Source organism: Balaenoptera ricei, chromosome 10 (assembly GCF_028023285.1).
Source record: "Balaenoptera ricei isolate mBalRic1 chromosome 10, mBalRic1.hap2, whole genome shotgun sequence".
NCBI classification, from domain to species: domain Eukaryota; kingdom Metazoa; phylum Chordata; class Mammalia; order Artiodactyla; family Balaenopteridae; genus Balaenoptera; species Balaenoptera ricei.
The window spans coordinates 90,847,751-90,864,932 of record NC_082648.1 but is presented as its reverse complement, the minus strand read 5'-3'; the positions used below and the strand labels follow the sequence as shown (position 1 = coordinate 90,864,932).

Below are 17,182 nucleotides of genomic sequence, written 5' to 3'. Positions count from 1 at the left end.
AGGTTCTGACCTCCTCGGAAGAAGAGGAAACCACAAGGGCTGGCTTAGCTTGGGAGGCTGCCAAGGAACTGAAGCAGAGAAGGGCCAGGTTAGGAGGGCAGGCGGCAGAGTGGTAGGGAGGTGGGCTGGGCTGAAGGACAAACAAAACAGTATAGTCAGGGAAAGGTTTGTCAGCTGGGGGGAAACTGTGAACAGTGTGGATGACTGGCATCTGCCACTCCGCACAAAAGAAACTTGGGGTGCCTATTCAGGGAAGAGCAGTCCCTGGATCTTAGAACTTCAAGGTGGAAGGGGTGGTGTTTGTCAACCCTGGCTGCATATTAGAATCATCTGGGGAGCTTAAAAGACTACTGATTCCCCATCACATTCCAGGTCAAGTATTGACTGTGGGTGGGTCCTACCTATCAGTATTTTTATAAAGTTGACAGAGTAACTCTGACGGGCAGCCAGGGATGAGAACCGCTGAAGTCCAGGCCTACTTAGAGCAGGAATGTCCCTTCTGTAACATCTCTGGTGGAACCAAGATTTAATCTCATTTCTACCTCACTTTGAAGCCAGTTAAGTACATCCACCTTTTTTCTTTTAAGCTTCCTATGATGATGATGTGCATACTTCAGACTCTTGACTAAGTCTGAACTCTGAGCCTCAAGATATCTACAGCTGCCCCTCCCCACACTCTTTCCCCTGTAATAAAGGGAGACTAGCCCCTTCCCAGGATTTTTAAAAAAAATCTTTCGATTCTGCCTTTAAGGGGTATGAGAAGCTGGGACAAACAGCCTATTTGTTTTTGCTCTTTCCTTCTCCAGATTCACTTCAGACATTTTGATTGATGTCACTTTAAAGCAAATATTCAGGACAAGTCTGGAGGGAGGGGGAAATAGCAGGAGACTGCCATCCCCAGGGGAGTCGTGTAAGAGAGGGTGGGGTTGGATACGAGGAAGGGGTGTTGCTTGGTGACGGTGGTGCAGGTATATGGGACTCAGCTCCTGGGCATGAACCGCAGCCCGTTTCTTTAGCACCAGCTGGTGGAGCCGTCGCCTTCTCTCTCATTGCTGCCTTCCTGAATCACTGCCCAGCTGCCAGTCTGTTCTTTGTTTTCCCTAAGCTGTCCACCCTCCTCACCCAGATCTGCCCGCCCTGGTCCATCAGCACACAGACTATAATTCAGGATGTCACAGTCATAGAGCAGGTCCGCTCGAGGTCCAGTGGGGAGGTGACCCCTCCAAGGTCACATGGTGGTGAAGCCACGGCTCCCTTTCTGTTCTCTTTCCATGATTTCGGCCCCTCTCCTCAGTGAGGTTGGGCTCACTCGACGGCAGACGTTTTTGATCGGTCTGTAACTGGGTTGCCGTCTCCGAGGGGCCACAGCTCCCCTTTCTTTCCAGACCTGGGCTATACTAGAGGCCTGACAAGGACACAGCAGGATGGGTGCCTAGGACGCCACAGGCCTGTGACGTGGGCGAGACATCCTGGCTGCTGTTCATGACTTCAGCCAGCTTCAAGCTGGCCAAGTCCTTTTCAGAGACAGTCCTGAAGAGGGCAGGGTCCCTTTATTGCCAAGACTCCTCTGTGCACCCTCTGACAAGCGGCTGGCCCCGCTCCCAGCTGCCGGCCTTGCCCATTCCCTTCCTGGTGGCTGGCTAGGGGCCACCAGAGGGAGAGAAGATGCAGCTGAGTCATGAGCTCACAGCAGCTGTTGTCTTCTCCTAATCAGATCCCTCTGTGTTCTGAAGTGGAAGCTTTAGAACAATTGGGAACATAAGCAGTACGCTAAACTCCCAAGATATGGGGACCTTGTGCTCTGGAGAGAGCGCCCAGTGGCCACTTGCCTCATCTGAAGCTGCCTCCTTCCTCCTACAGCGCTGCTGACTCCCGGTTCTCGGCTGTGCTGTGACGAGGAGGCCCTTGTTCTCTCCTCTGCAGAGTTCCTCGAGCAACCACTCTATTTTCTGGGATTCAGGCCCTTGTTGATTGTGACTATTTTTTGCCTAAATATCTGTGCATTTAAAGAGCTTGTGGTTGTTACTTGTACACGGGTGTTGTTTATTCTGTGCTGCTGCTACCTGGCTGGAGAATCTGGCAATTGCTTAGTTTTTTGTGCTTAGTAGGTCGAAAGTCAGACTTACTACACCCATTCATTTGTGGAGCATGAGCTTTGGATTGCAGGAGAGCAATAGGTCTGGTTATTCTTAGGCGTATTTTCAGTGACTAAATATGAAATTTTATTCGTCCTCTCCCTTATTTGCCTCATATAAAGCCAACTAATGGACCTTGGCTGAAAGAGCAAACTAATTTACCATCAGAGAGTGAAATCCAACATCTGCTTTCTTTTGGTAGAACAACACAGCTAATTTTTTTAAAGGGGATACTATGTAAAATGTATAATTTTAATCCTAAAATTAAAATTTCAGGTATAAGTATGTTATGTAATAGCAAGTAAGAGCTTGGCTTTAAAAATAAATCTTTCAAAATGCAAATTGAGTTGTCAAATTCTCATGCCTTTTAGTTAAAATAGTCACTACTGCCATTTCTGGAAATCTGTGGCTCTGAATTTCTCATAGATCCTAGACTCTTAACATTTGGGCAAAACATTTAATCATTTTCCCTCTGTGTCCTCACTTCCCAACCCTAGAATCAAAATGCAGTTTTGGAGAAGAATTTGTTGGTACTTACTAAGTATTTAGTACTGTTACTGTTCTGTTCCAGAAGTTTATTAGCGTTTAAAGCACTGTGCTTGAAATATCTTTATAACCAGTGATCATTAAAGCATAATGAACTAAGTACCAGGGGACCTCTTAATGATGCTGGTATTGAAGAATAATATTCCCTGCAAGAGCTGAAAGGCTCCTGCCCTTTGCTGACGCTAGCCATCATGAAAACTTCAGGTAAATCCTTGTATGTAGAACTGGTTCCCTCCATCAGGCTGTGGGTACTAAATCATCGTTTAAGGACTGCATGTGTGGCCTTATCCACATTTTAATGATGACAAGATCACAGGGAGCTGGATAAGCACAACCACAGAAGACCACTTAGTTTTGTTTTGCCTACTTACACCCTAAGTATTCAGAATGTCATTTATATTACACACACACACACAGGTCATTATCAAATGCAAAATGAAAATGAAGAAAGCAGGTCATTCCAATACTTTTTATTTGAGTGTGAAACCATTCATATCTTGCACAACTGTACAGATAAAACTATTTCCATTTTAGCTGTAGACATGATTATCACACTGAGTGGTGCGATCAAATATTTTATTTACAGAACAATTGCTAAAACATCCGATGTCATGTTTCCATTTATTTCTTACCCATAGGGTAATAGGTCCACCATAATTTCTTGGTGTTTTTTATAATACAGAAAGAAAACCTATGTTAATCTCTAACAAACCTCACAAATTGCTACAAATCTGACAGAAAAATGCCTACGAAAAGATTTTCCAAAAGTACAATACATTTTTATTTCCACACATACACAGTATAGTATAGGCTCAAAGGCACAGCTTTGAATTTTTTTTTCTATCAAAGTGTCGGAAATTATTATAGTCTTATGAAGGAACCATGAAAGTCATTTTCACACTTGGTGCTTGGTAAGTTAAAAGTTTGGTCCATTCAGTTTCACAGAGTTAATACAGCAGAGCTGAGTATGATACTCAGTGCCATAAATCCACATTCTCACAGAACTTTAAAAACCCCTCTCCTGCCTTTTGCTGACACTAGCCATTGTGCAAACTTAGGACAAATACTTGCATGTAGAAGAACCGGTCCCCTACAAACCTCACTCAACTTAAGGCATACAGAACAGGCCTCTTCCTTCCCTCTAAACAGTGCTTACATTCCAAGACAATGCAGGTACTGTGACAGACATGAGTGTAACAGGGAATCTAGAGTTTCCAGATACCTCCACTTAGCCCTGGTGCTCCAGGAAGCAGTGATGACACCACCAGGAAGAAGGGATGCTTAGGACATATCTGGGGGGGGCTGTCTGTTGTACAGTAAGATGACACCCAGATGGAAAGGTGAATGCTCTTGGTTAAATTATGTGCCCATCCAAAAGCACAAGCCAGGTTCCGTCTCTAGTATCCACCCTTCAAGACTAAAGAGCTTTTGTCAACAGGAAAATAGGTAATTTACTGGGAATGGTTGCCAGCATAAAGTGAAGGCATGGAACAGAGGGAAAAGGCACAGGTCGGCCTGCCCGAGATAGTGCTCTATACAAACAGTCAAGTCTGGCTTGGCTACAGGAACCCAACCTCACTGACTTTTAGTGAGTCCCATTTCTGAACTAAAGTTTATTCATCCCACACTGAATCCCAGCCTCATGTTCATTAGGAAAATGGACGCCTAGGAATAGTCCAGGAGTTATGATGTATTGAGATAAAATTCTTCTGGGGGGTGGGTGTTGAGTTTATTATTATTATTAATAATTATTATTAATATTAAATATGGATTCCTATGAAAGCAGTCACTTAGCCCATCCTGTGGAGGCCTCTCCGTTGATGTAAGCAAAGCCAGGAAAGTGTTGCATGTGCTCATACTCAGAATTCCTGCGCGTGGTCAGGGGTGTGTACATGTCACTAGAGTTTCCATACCTTGTGGAATGCACAGACGGGCTTGTGTAGCACGTGTTGGCTGTGGGCACCTCTGGCCATCGGGGGGTGACTGGGGTAGGATGCAGTCTGGGAGTACTGCTCATCAAACAAGGCTCCATCCGGGAAGTGGGGCTATTAAACGGGTACTTGTTGAGGGGAAAGAAATTCCACAAAGTTAAAATTAGCTTGAAGTTGCACATACACAATATCAGTCATGTTCACAGTTTAAGTTAAATTTCTTAAGACGCTGTTAATGAAAGTTGATGGGAAGTAATCAGTGAAATTCTGAAAGATTGACTCTTGGTCTAGGAAGCATATAACAGGAGAAATGCAAAGGATTTCATAGCCAGAGCTAGGCTGATAGTCACTCAACCAAAAATACTGACTTTGTGCTCTTAACCTGCAATATTTTGGGAAGTCAAACCCAAAAGAAGGAATAACCCCACTGGGAATACAGGAGAGAGAGAGAGAGAGAGAGAGAGAGAGTGTGTGTGTGTGTACAGGAAGAACAGCATGTCCAAAGAGATACAGATATATGGATGGATGGTTTTGAGCTTTATCACTTTATCATTTTAGGAGATGTGATAGGTCCCACTCCACCAACCCAAGGGAACAATACTGCCAAGAAAAACACAATGACATCATTAAAAATAGCATTTTACAGTTGAATTCAATTATGAACTGCAACCTAAAAGCAGGCTTTTGAAGAGGAAGCAAGTCAACAGCTTCAAAGGTTATTATTAGTGCCTATCATTCACAGAACATCTCTCTTTTTGGTTCACATTCACTGAAGTCCTAGAAGATATACAAGCAGGAAATGGTAAATTATTGGGCTTGGTGTGAATGTGGAAGAAGGAGTCAAGATAAGCCAACTGGGAGGGGAGGTGCTTTTGTGCGGGCCAGGAAAACAGGTGTTAATAGCTACAAGAAGAGGGGAAGCCGTTCTGGAGAGAATCGGGAATAAGAGGAGTGCCCCTGAAGTGCTGCTTCTTTTACATTCTTTTCCGTTACCGAGACAGCTATGCAAATAAGCCGCTTTTAGTACAATCAGAGGGGAGGAAGGGGAGGAGCTCTGGGCTCCCTTTGCGAGCTCCCGGTCTGCAGGCCAGGCAACACAAAGATTTCCTTGCTGTGCTAAGGGCCACCCCGACAAGAGCAGGAGCCAGTCAATAAGGGTGGCAAGGGCAACGAGTAGGGAGAGAGCCTATATGTGCAAATGTCGGAATTCTTCTGCTCCCCATCTGTCTTCCCTGACAGTTGGAGAGTGGAGCCCCGAGGGGTTCGGTGGGAAGCTGCCCCCTGTGAGGGAGACAGACAGGCTGAAGCCTAGACAGCCAGGAGAAGGGGTTGTGACAACAGTGGTGCCCCCTGTAGAGTGGGCCAGAGGGGAACTGTTCCGCCTCTTTGAGAGGGAGCCCGAGGGGCAGCAGGGGAAGGCTGTTAGGCCCAAAGCACATGAAGAGAACCAGCTACTCACAGGTCAAGGGGGAGGGCGCCAAGTTCTAGTATGAGGGTTTTGTCCTACCTAGGACAGACGACACGCCCTCCGCAGTCAGAAGAACAGGTAGGAAAGAGGGAGAAGGGCGTAGGTGGTATCTGGGAGCTCGGGGGAGAAGGCACCAAGGGGTGTTGCCAAGGAGACCAGGGACAGCATACGGAGCCTTTCATAATCCCCAAATCAGCTGTGTGTACGGCAGCCACGGTGGACCCTCAGGCCTGGGCGGTGGGATTCTAGCCCAGGACCCATTCTAAACCCCAAAGAGACCGTACGGAGATTGGGCCCTGCCCAAGATAACAAGATCCCGGGTGTTAAATAGGTAATATATTAATTAGTATTATTACAAAATGGTCTCTAATTTTTTCCAAAAGGTGGCTTTCCCCTGCTGATAGTCTCTCAAGTAAGCTCCCCGGATGCATGTCCCCTCCCTGGCACAGAGGCCTCCACTCTGGTCCTTTGGCCTGCCCAGCTGGTTCCCACCTCAGAGAATTTTGTCCCACCTGTTCCCTCTGCCTAGAACACTTCTTCCCCACCCCTACCCCCAAGCCCCTTCCATGCTTGCCTTTTCATCATTCTTCAGACCTCAGCTCAAATGTCCCCTCTTCAGAGAGACGTTTCTGGACATCCTCTCTCTCCAAGCTAAGTGCCTCACCCCCCATCTCTCAGGTCAGGATCTTAACATCCTGCTTGTCAGCTGTCTCCTTCCACTGGCTTATATTCCTAAGCTCCTGGTGGGGCTTTGTCATGTTCTCTACCATATGCCCAACATCTGAATTGATGCCTGGCACCTAGCAGGTGCTACATAACTTATCTGGTGAATGAACACTAGGACGTTACCGCTAGAAAGAACGTTAGGGATCATATAATCCAACCCCATGTTGTACAGATGTTGTACAGAAAACTAGGATCCGTAAAGTGAGGTGCCACATGGCAAGCTAGTGGGAGAGCTGGCAGAAAAGCCCGGTCCTGGGCTGGTACTTTCCTCCACATCAATTTGACTGGCCCAAACGAGGCATGACCCACCACAACTGAACTACAGAGAATTCAGAGAGGAAGACACTCCTTTCCTGGAACACAGCCCATTAAACTTGAATCTCTCTGTCACTCTTCCTTTAAGCTCCCCCCTCCCCTACAGACCACAGGGTCTTACAACCCTGACCAGGCCTCAGCTTGATGCTTCTGACAGAGTCCTACTTGCCTGGCTTGTGTAGGTACCATGTCACCGTGTGGACTTGGAGGCTCCTCCCCACAGAACCCAAGAGAGCGTGGCTTTTGTGCCAAATCAAGGACCCTAGATGCAGCTGTGCCCAGGGGTTGTGTCACAGGCTCAAAAGAGTAATTGCCTGGAAATGAGACTGGCTCAAAATATCTCCAATGTGACAATAAAATTCTGTTACCACAGAATCCGGCCTGGAAAATTCTGTCCCGTTAGGTCAGCTAATTGCAAATGAGTCAGTGACTCGTCTTCCCCGTGGTGAAGAGACCATTGAGAGCTGAGAGGCTGGGGTGCCCGCTGCCCGGCCTGGCCATTAAAGCCACCAGTGAGGCCTCTCTTTAGTCTGGCGGGAGCACCCGCCTCACCTTTCACACTTCACATCCGGGTTCAGGCGGGCTTCTCGGGCCCGCTGGGCACAAACCCTGGGGTCCCGAGAGCTCTGCTCAGGATAAAGGCACTTTTTGTTGAGGGCCCCTAACCAGAGGTTAGCCTTGTCTAGGTCAAATCCCACACTGTTGCTACTGATGTGAAAATGGAGATGAGTCACCGGTCCCCGCCCCGTGAGAGGTGTGCGAGGGGTGTCTGTGGGCACGTGTATGTGCACGTGTGTGTGCACATGTGGGCAAAGGTTCCCTCAAGGCGCCGTGACGTGAGTCCATCTCAGCTGAGACTGACCCCGGGCCTCTCTGGAACCATTTTAGGAAGTGCTATTTTGAGAAGTGACTCCTCACACCAAGGGCTGACTTTCCTGCACTTGGAGAGGGAAGAATGAGCCCTTTATCCCTGACCCTCGCCAAACGGACTGCTACTTGAGCACGGGTGAAAGGTGGCCCCTGTCAGGAGCACAAACTGTTTTCCTATGAAAGGCGGCTCTCACTGACCAAAGTTCTGCCAACAGGCACCGCCCCCCCACCCAGGACATGGCTCCCCCAAGACTGTGCCAGACGGTCCACATCTGCTGAGTTCTTCGGGTCAGGATTAATTGAGTTAATACATGTGAAACACTTCGAGCTTCCACACAGTAAGTTTTCAAAACGTGGTAACTATTATGGATATTCTTCTTCTTCAAGTCCTAGCATCGTGGTCCACTAATGACAGGAAGAGCCTTAGGGACTAACCACCTGGTCCTACCTCTCACTTTACAGATGAGGGAACTGAGGGCAAGAGAGGGGAAATGATCTACGTGAGGTCACACAGCAACTTACTACCAGAGTAAGGATCCACTCATCCCTTCATTCATTGACGAGTATTTCCTGAGGACCCACCAAGGGCCAGGTCTGTTCTGGGTCCTGGGAATATAATGGTCAGAAAAAAAGAACCTGGTCCCTGCCTTCACAGAGCTAGTAGAGTTGAGGAAGACAGAAATTAATTCTCTAATTACGAAAATACAATAACAGTGGTGTTACAAAGGATAATGATGAAAATATACACACAGAGTGTTAACTATGAGCTAGGCCCTGTTCTAACCTTTATTAACTCACTCAAACCTCACAACAACCCTATGAAATAGGTACTAGAATTATCTCCATTTTTCAGATGAGGAGACTGAGGCACAGAGCTAATCAGAGGCAGAGCTGAGATCTGAACTCAGGAAGCCTGGCTCTACAGTCAGAGATTTTATTCCACTATGGTGGACTGCTTTTATTCCACTATGGTGGACTGCTTTTACTCCACTATGGTGGACTGCTTTTACTCCACTATGGTGGACTGCTTTTACTCCACTATGGTGGACTGCTTTTATTCCACTATGGTGGACTGCTTTTATTCCCTTCGGCCCAGGATGCTATCCCAAAGTGGAGCATGCTAAGCAAACTTTGTAGCCGTCACTGGGCCACTGAGATTGAGGACCCGCTGGCCCTGGGCTGGTCTGCTGGAGTTGCTGTGAGAGCTGTGTGACCGGCTGGCAAGGCTGGGCCTTGGCCATACAGACGAGAAATGCGGAACAACTTTCTGGTCCACTCTAAGTGTCTTTCTAGCCAGTTTGCTTCTGGTTGATCAAATGGCTTTTGAGCTCAAGGGCCCACTTCACATTCATGGCTGCTGACAGGGTAGAGGTTCCATGAATGTGTGTTGAATGAGGCTCAGAAATACTTTGTGGCCGTGTGTTTGGTTTGTTTTCCCTTTCTGGTTGGGCATGAGAATGGGGAACCTGGGAAAGGGCAGCTAATACTATCCCTTGTTCACTTATTTTGGTGTGGACAAGTGCAGCACAGCGGCAAGAAGGGTGTTTTTCTGAAATAATTCAAACCTTACCCTGTGCAATCTGATTCATCTGGACTCACTAATTGAGAAATTATGAGAATTCAAGCAGGACTGGAGGTTTACCTTTGTAGTACCCATGAAGAAAGCATGTCTTGTATAAATGAGTAGTATAAGCAAGGGCACACAATGCCCTATTTCAAAAAACAAATGACTTCACGTTATTTTGTGTATATAAATGCTGGGATGCCTGCGATTACTGAACTTCACAGAGGTGTTGTATCCGTTCTTTAAGGCAAACCTGGTAAGCATTTACTTGCGGAAGTTAGTTTCTTGTGCTAATGACCAACTGCATTCTTTAACCATATTCTATGGTCGTGATTCTTCTTCCATTCAGACTAATCTTTTCCCCACCAAGTCCAATGTAATGAAGTGTGATATTCAGTATTCAGGAGTGGAACGGCTTGACCTCTGCTCTGGAAAGCTAAAACTAATGAGCCCTGCAGTGGATTTTCCCCTATGTGCTCAACCTTAAACCAAAGTACCAGGAAAGGAAAGAAACACAGTATCTTGGGTGTGTGATTCTTCTCTTTGGGAACTTGAAACTTATTAAGAACAGCTGCAGTAACCTCTCCAATTTACCTCCCACCCTCCAAAACACACACCATGTAGTGTTCAGTGCCACGGGCCTTGGGTTGAGATTTGGAGGATTTGCCTTTAGAGTCTGCTTTGTCACTTACTGGATGCATGACCCGGGGCAAATTACCTTCTGAGGTTTTCCTCGTCTTTAAATCCTGGGGAAAATGCTTTCTTCCTGAGGTTGCTCTGAGAATTAAGTGAGCCTCTGTATTTGAAAGTGCCTAAAACAGTGCTTGACGCATAAATGTTAATGAAAAACTAAACGAAGGATTCTTTGTCTTTAGACAGTACCCTCCCCAGGAGAAGCACTGATCTCACCCTTCTAACCCTAACCCTAACCCATCAACCTGGGCAGAGATGTTATATGACTAACGCCTCCCCACCACACTTTACAAATGGAGACAAAGGCATTAAGCACCAAGTGGGGAGCATGAGCGGGTGGTGGGGGTCAGAAGTTGTGAAAGGACCTTGGCTGAGAGCCACAGGACACGGTGGTGAAGAGGCTGCAGGACCCTTTCACCTCCCACACCTAGTCTGGGTTCCGTGGGCTCCTCCACGGGCGTTCGTTTAGTCCTCAGCCCTTCGATTAGGACCAGCGATTAAATGATAATGCTCCAGCTGGGGACCGTTGTGGTTTCCAGGGTGGATGCTTCCACCTGTCTTTGATCACCAGGGACCGCGCGGGCCTTTAGGAGCCGCTGGCTTCTTTTTGTAGCAAAAGGCTTTAAAAATAACATCCCAGAAAAACCAGCTCCAGAAATTTCATGAGGAGGAATGAGGGAGTGAAGAAAGAGGGAAGATAATGCCAGGAGCTGTGGCTGGGATTTTAGCTTGATCTTGCCAGTGTCTCCTTACTGGAGCCGAAGCTCTCCCAAAGCAGGCACGCTTCCGTCTCATTCTCCCCGTATTCTCAGAGGCTAAGCAGTGCTTGCCGCATAGTGGGCACTCGACAGTCGTGGGGGGGTGATTGATTGAATGAATGAATGAGTGGGCTGCTTAGACTGTGTGTGACCCAGTCTATGGCAGCAGCTCTAAGTCGCTTAGGGGATCACCGTGGGGAGCACAGACTCTGCTCCCAAGGGAAGCAGTACCTAGGGAACAGGCCTCTCTGTGTGACGCAGTTGGAGACCTATAATGAATGCCCCAGGTGATGATTTAGAGGAATCCACTTCTTGGCTTGTCTGGGGATTATACCAGGGCTCCCCCTGGTACTGCGGATGGAAATCAAAACAGACGCCTGCTCGCCCCGAGTGCCCGTGTACCGCGGGTACACTCTGCTCGGTGCCCTCCCTCGGAGGCAGGCCTGTGCTGACAGCTGATGTCACTGCAGCCTGCATCCCAGCTCACGTCCCGCCACCTCCGTCCTGGACTCCTGCAAGTGCTTCCCGGCAGCGCTCCTGTTCTGCCAATCCCCTCTCTGCTTCGGCGTCCTTCGGCCGGTGCTGCAGGAGCTCTTTCCTAAGCACAGCTCTCATCTTGCCTCCCAAACCTTCTGTACCTCCCACCCTGCCTGCCACACACCACGGTTGTCTATGCTGCCCCACCTCCTGTTCACTCCTCTGTTCAATAAACAGTGGATGCCCTCCAGGAGAGGTGACAGAGGCTGGTGCTCAAGAGCCTGGGCAGCCAGGGTCACACTGCCTGGGTTCAAGTCCTCGGGCAAGTTATTCTCGCTGCCCTTCTGCAACGGTTACCATGGAGGTGTGGAAAGTGCTCGGCACTATGCTTGGCACGGGACAGCATTCAGTAAAAGCTGGCTGTTCTTTTTGATGGGTGCTGTGACCCGGAGACCCTAGACTTAATTTCTGCCTTCAAGGAGCTCTGGGGTCTCCTGTGGGTGTCAGGAAAGTCAGTGATGACAAGTATGCCAACAGAAGAAAGCCCAATGCACTATGTGAGTACAGAGGAGTGGCACCGAATACGGTCCTGGAGGAAGGACGAGGGCAGCGTCAGCAAGTGCCGCGCAGACAGTGGGATGCTTGTCCTGAACAGCAAGCAGAAGAGGCTGAGGAAGAGAATCCCAGCCCGAGGCAACGGTATCTGCGAAGACCCGGGGGAACTGCACGTGGGCTGCCATGGCTGGGGCAAAGGTGGGGTACGGCTGGCAGGCCAGAAAGGCAAGCAGAGCCCAGATGATCATGAGTCTTGAGAGACGTGCTAAGGAGTTGAACTTGACTTTGAAAGCGATGACATGCAAAAGAGGGAGAGTGTTATAGCCAGTTGGCTTTTTTTTCCCAAAAGATTCCTCCAGCTGCAGTACTGGGGATGGACCAGAGACGGGGCAAGTTCAGTGGCATGGCAACAGATGGGAAGGCTCTTGTCATCATCCAGGTTGGATAAAGACCTGACCTGAGGCAAGGACAGTGAGCGTGCAGAGATTACGAGGACGCAGAACTGGATGGAACTGGTGACCAGTTGTGTTTGGGGCCCAGTGCACAGGAACACGTCTGAGACAAGTGGAGCACCCAGCACTGGTGTGACAGGTGCAGCCACTGTCCCCACTCACCAAGGCCACAGAGGAGCAACGTGGTTTGTTAGACAGTGAAGAGCCAAAGGCCTGAGAATGGTCTGATAAGGGTCCATTTCAGGAGGACTCTTCTGGTAAGGTTGTGTGTGTGGGCTGGACTGAAAAGGAACAGACGTGAAACCAAGAGACCAGTCAGGCTGATGCTGGCATGACAGTCCTCCATGACAGGACTCCATGAGGGTCTGACTGCACCAGGAGGGGGTGATGGGAGAGGACACAAAAGATCCAGTCTGAGGGTGGCTGCCCCAAAAAAGGACAACAGACATTGCGGCCGCCTGGCTCCTGGGAGAGAGGTCAAAGGGAGGACAGAACTAAAGGCATGCGGTCGGCGCCCATGTACGTGAAAGCAAGTAGGGGTGAACGCTGGCTGAGCACCCACTGTGGGCAGCCACTGGAGGGAAGAGATGGCACTGAGGAAAAGACAGTCCTTTCCTTGGAGGCACACAGTATGCAGAAGGTGCTTATTAATTGTGTTGAATTGACCAGACCTGGCACCAAGCACACCAAGGCCTGGACAGCAAGCGGGGCCACCGACTCACCTGTGCGGAGCTCCTGTGGTACGGGGAGTAGTGCAGCGGTCCCGAGATGGCCGTGTCGTGTGGGAGGGCCGGGTACTGGCTCTGCATTGGGGGAGGATGCTGGTTGCCATAGCTCCCATAGTTATAGCTTCCCGTGTATCTAAAACGCATTAGGCACGTTGAATATTGTGAGTACCAGCAGGGAGAACAAATCAGTTTGACATCTTTAAAAATCAACCTCATCTACTTTTTTTCCTCTTTGTTCTTTTCTTTCTTTTTGTTTTCCATTTTTCTTCTTTCTGTTTCCTACCATCTCCACTCTGCGGCTTTGTTGTGATAGTTTTAAACTCCCAGGTGGGTTTTCCTCCTCCCCTCAGCATACCTCCCTCACCACCCGGCGAGTGCGCAGGGAATGAAAACCAGCCCTGAGCAAAACATCATTAGTGATGGAAACCTCTTCTCCTGTTGTGGTAAAAAGCCCCATATTATAGCCTGAAGTCAAATAGGAAAAAAAGAAGAAATTACTTTGGGACTTCTGTTTTTGTATTGTTCAGGCCTTTGCTTCCCCATCTCTCTGGTGGTGGGGGGACACCACGGCCAACCAGGTGTCGGCTTCCGGTTCTAAGCCTGGCTCCACCCCTTCCCAGCTGTGGGACCTTGGGCTACTCGCACCCTTGTGTCTCACATCTGTAATAAAAATGCTGCACATGACCCTGAGGGTCACTTTCTATTATAAAATAGAAAGTCTTGTGGAAACATAGGATACTGTTACCACTATTCTTCTTAATAACATCTTTACAGCAAAGACGCTGACATATGACCATGCGGGTGTCTGTTGTGCCACTTCGGCAGAGTCGGAAGCTCTCTGAAACAATTTCTAAGTTGATTTTAAATGTGTGGGGAAGTACTCCAGGAGGCCCCGTGAGGAGATGGGGGCCGCCCCGCTGACAGGGCAGGGGCACGTGAGCCTGTGGAATTCACTCCAAGTATGCCCACAGCCAGGCCTCAGGCTACCACGTGGAAGGGACCTGAGCGGTCCTCCTCCGTCCCCTCCTGTGTCCCCCAGAGCTGGTCTGTTGGAACCTGGCTGGTGAGGCTTACTGTACCTACATGGCAGTCTCGCCTTCTTGAGAAGAAGGGCCCTTTTTAACATCGTAAGTGTTTTTCAGATAACTGCACATTAGACACTGTGTGAGGAATGTCTTTTAATAAAGACAATGCAAAGTGGCAAAAAGCTGCTACAGTTCAGGTTACCCTTTTAAATGGATGTGTAGCTTATTCATCACGGTAACATCACTACAGATTTGGGGAAAAAATATGGGCAAAATCAATGATTTATTTATTCAGGGTCCAAAGCGCCACTGGAACCCAGGGGGATTCCCTGAACCCCATGAATGACTGCTGCCCTCCAGGGACCTCCAGCCTCGGGTGAGGAAGCCCTCCTCCTATGGAGTCATAAAAGACTTGGACCCACCATGAAGCTGTATGTTATAAGGCTACAAAGTGCACGAGGAGCCACCCAGGGGAGCTGCGGAGAGGGAGTATTCAGTTTTCCTTCCTAAAGGAGGCAGACACAGGCTCAGTCAGCCTGACCCTTACCAGCTGTGTGGCCTTGGGGAACTGGACTTGGTGCAGCCTCAACTTCCTCATCTGTCAAGCGGGGTCACCCGCTTACCTCACCTGGTCATTGCGGGGACTGCATGAGACAGCTGTACAGGGGCTAGAGCACGCTGAGAACTCAACAGAAGGCGCGACCTTCCTGTCCTCTGAGAAAACCACTACCGAGTAAACCCTCCCCTTTCAAATCAATTGTAAAAGCAAGGCAACATCCCAGGAAAGTCACCTACCCGTGCTCGTCTCTGTGGGGATAAACTGGGATCCTGTGTGTGACCGAGGAGGAAGGCACGTGTGTACTCCTCATACAGGGCAGCTGTTGGGAGTTTTCAGCTGGGGACCCTGCCGCCGTTGTCACTGTGTATGTTAGAGACCACGTGTATGACTGCATCGCTCCTGCAGAGACAAACGAAGATGCATCAGTCAGTAACAGTTCTCACACCCCCAGTTCTTCCTTAGAATGCTAGTGGCTTCCCATTGCTCTTCAGCGGAAAGCCAAAATCTTTATAAAGCATGTGTCTTGGTCCTTGCTGATCTCACAAGAAGCATCCCCTACCCTGTGCCTTTGTGCTATCTGATCCAGCCACAATAGCTTTCTTTCATGTTTTCCAGAGTACCTTGATTCCCAGCAACACAGGGCCTTGGCACATGCTGTTTCTGCCGCCTGGAATCCTCAGTTTTCCCTTAGTACCCACTCGTTCTTCATATCTCAATACAAAGAAGCTGTCTCCTAACCCCAGACTAAGTCAGATCCCTTACTGCATGGTGGTGCCTACCACAATTTGTAATCTTACACCCATTAATGAATGTGATAGAATTAATGCCTAATTCCCCACACCAGACTGTAAGTTCCATGAGGGTAGGAGCCTTGTCTATTTTGCCCACCATTAGGTTCCTGGTGCTTAGCACGGAGACCGGTGGCCAAAAGATTTTCAATAAAAATTTTAAAAGGAAGAAAAGGGAAAGGGAAGACAGGAAGAAAGAAAAAGAGGGAGGGAAGGAGAAAGGACAAAAGAAAGCTCAGGGCAATGTAGCTCAGACGGGCTCCCCAAATAACTTCTCAGCACTCAACTAAACAGGTGTTAAGGATCCAACAAATTGCTTTAAGCAAAGATAAGTAGATTATTGGACTCTGCCTGCCCAGGTCTTTTTGAAGATTATTAGACAGTGACCTTAACGGTGACCTATTCCATACATATTATTAATTCCATTAATTTGCTTTTTAATTGGATACCTTGAAAGTGCTAGGGACTGGGAAAAGAAACTGACAAAATTTAAAACCTTCAAGAGGCTTAGGAACTTTATGAGATAGAATAAAAAATGGTAATTTAAGAAATCACTAATAGTGATAATAAACTCATCAACTTAATTTCTGATAAATTTAGAATGTTGATATAACGGAAAGGATTAAACCTATTTTAAAAGGTAGCGGGAATAGGATTCAGCACCTCCTTGTAGGCACATGGAAGACTGAAGAACTGGTTAAGGGAGGTCATTTTTAAGGTGAACTAAAAGAGAAAACTGTGGTCCTCCAATCCTGTACCTTCTACGCAGACCATGTTTAATCCTGAAATTCTTCTGGGAAGATAAAGGAAAGGTTTTCATTTAAAAGTGGAACTCTACCATAATGTCTCTTTGCTCTGGGTCCTAATTCTGCCATGCACTGGCTGTAAGATCTTGAGCCAGCCTCTTAAATTTTATCTGCCTTTCTTTCATAATCTGTAAAATAGGGATAATTACACCTATTATATCATGTAAGTCATATAAGTCATGTAAGTCATACCTTGTATGACTGTTGTGTGGATTAACTGAGATAATATATGTCAAAAAGCCTGGCACGTGGTAGGCTTTTACTGATATTCAAGCACTCTTCATTATGAATTCAGGTATTCTTACATCAGACTTTCTTAAAGTAGAAATTTCTTTATTTCCCATTTCAGATTCCAAGGAAGAAAGACAAGTTTCTTGGGTCAGATTCTGTCACCAGGGGTGAAACGTTTGAATAGCGACAGTGATTTAACTAATGACAGCAAACCTCTAAACCCATATTCTTCTGCAAAATCACAAATATCCTTATCCACCAGTATGGCTAAAAGCACCCCTTCTTGGTTTGGATATCCACACCATTATTTTCCCCCAAAGATAATGACTTTAGCAGGCTGTGTGCTAGGTGTCATTTATAATAAATGCAAGAAGACTAGAAGGAAAAAACCCCCAAAATGATCATGTCTCAGAGGACTGGATTATGCCTGACTGCTCTCCTCTATATTTTGAACTTCATATGAAATTATATAACTGTTGTAATTTTTAAAAAGACCCTTTTTTATTAAAACAGCTTATTGCTGAGGATGGTTTTAACATTTTCTTCATTTTGCTT

At 47.6% G+C, this 17,182-nt stretch overlaps 1 protein-coding gene across 2 annotated transcripts in view; it reads right to left on the bottom strand.

The window, feature by feature from the left end:
• Positions 1 to 4,467: 4,467 nt before the first annotated feature.
• The window catches only part of RFX4 (regulatory factor X4), a 166,706-nt gene continuing 153,991 nt past the window's right edge, over positions 4,468 to 17,182 (bottom strand). For both annotated transcript variants that reach the window (XM_059934815.1, XM_059934816.1), the window contains 3 exons: positions 15,039 to 15,201; positions 13,213 to 13,351; positions 4,468 to 4,740 (listed from right to left, as the gene is read on the bottom strand). In XM_059934815.1, coding sequence (XP_059790798.1) covers positions 4,468 to 4,740; positions 13,213 to 13,351; positions 15,039 to 15,201 — 575 coding nt within the window. The remainder of the gene's footprint in view (positions 4,741 to 13,212; positions 13,352 to 15,038; positions 15,202 to 17,182) is intronic.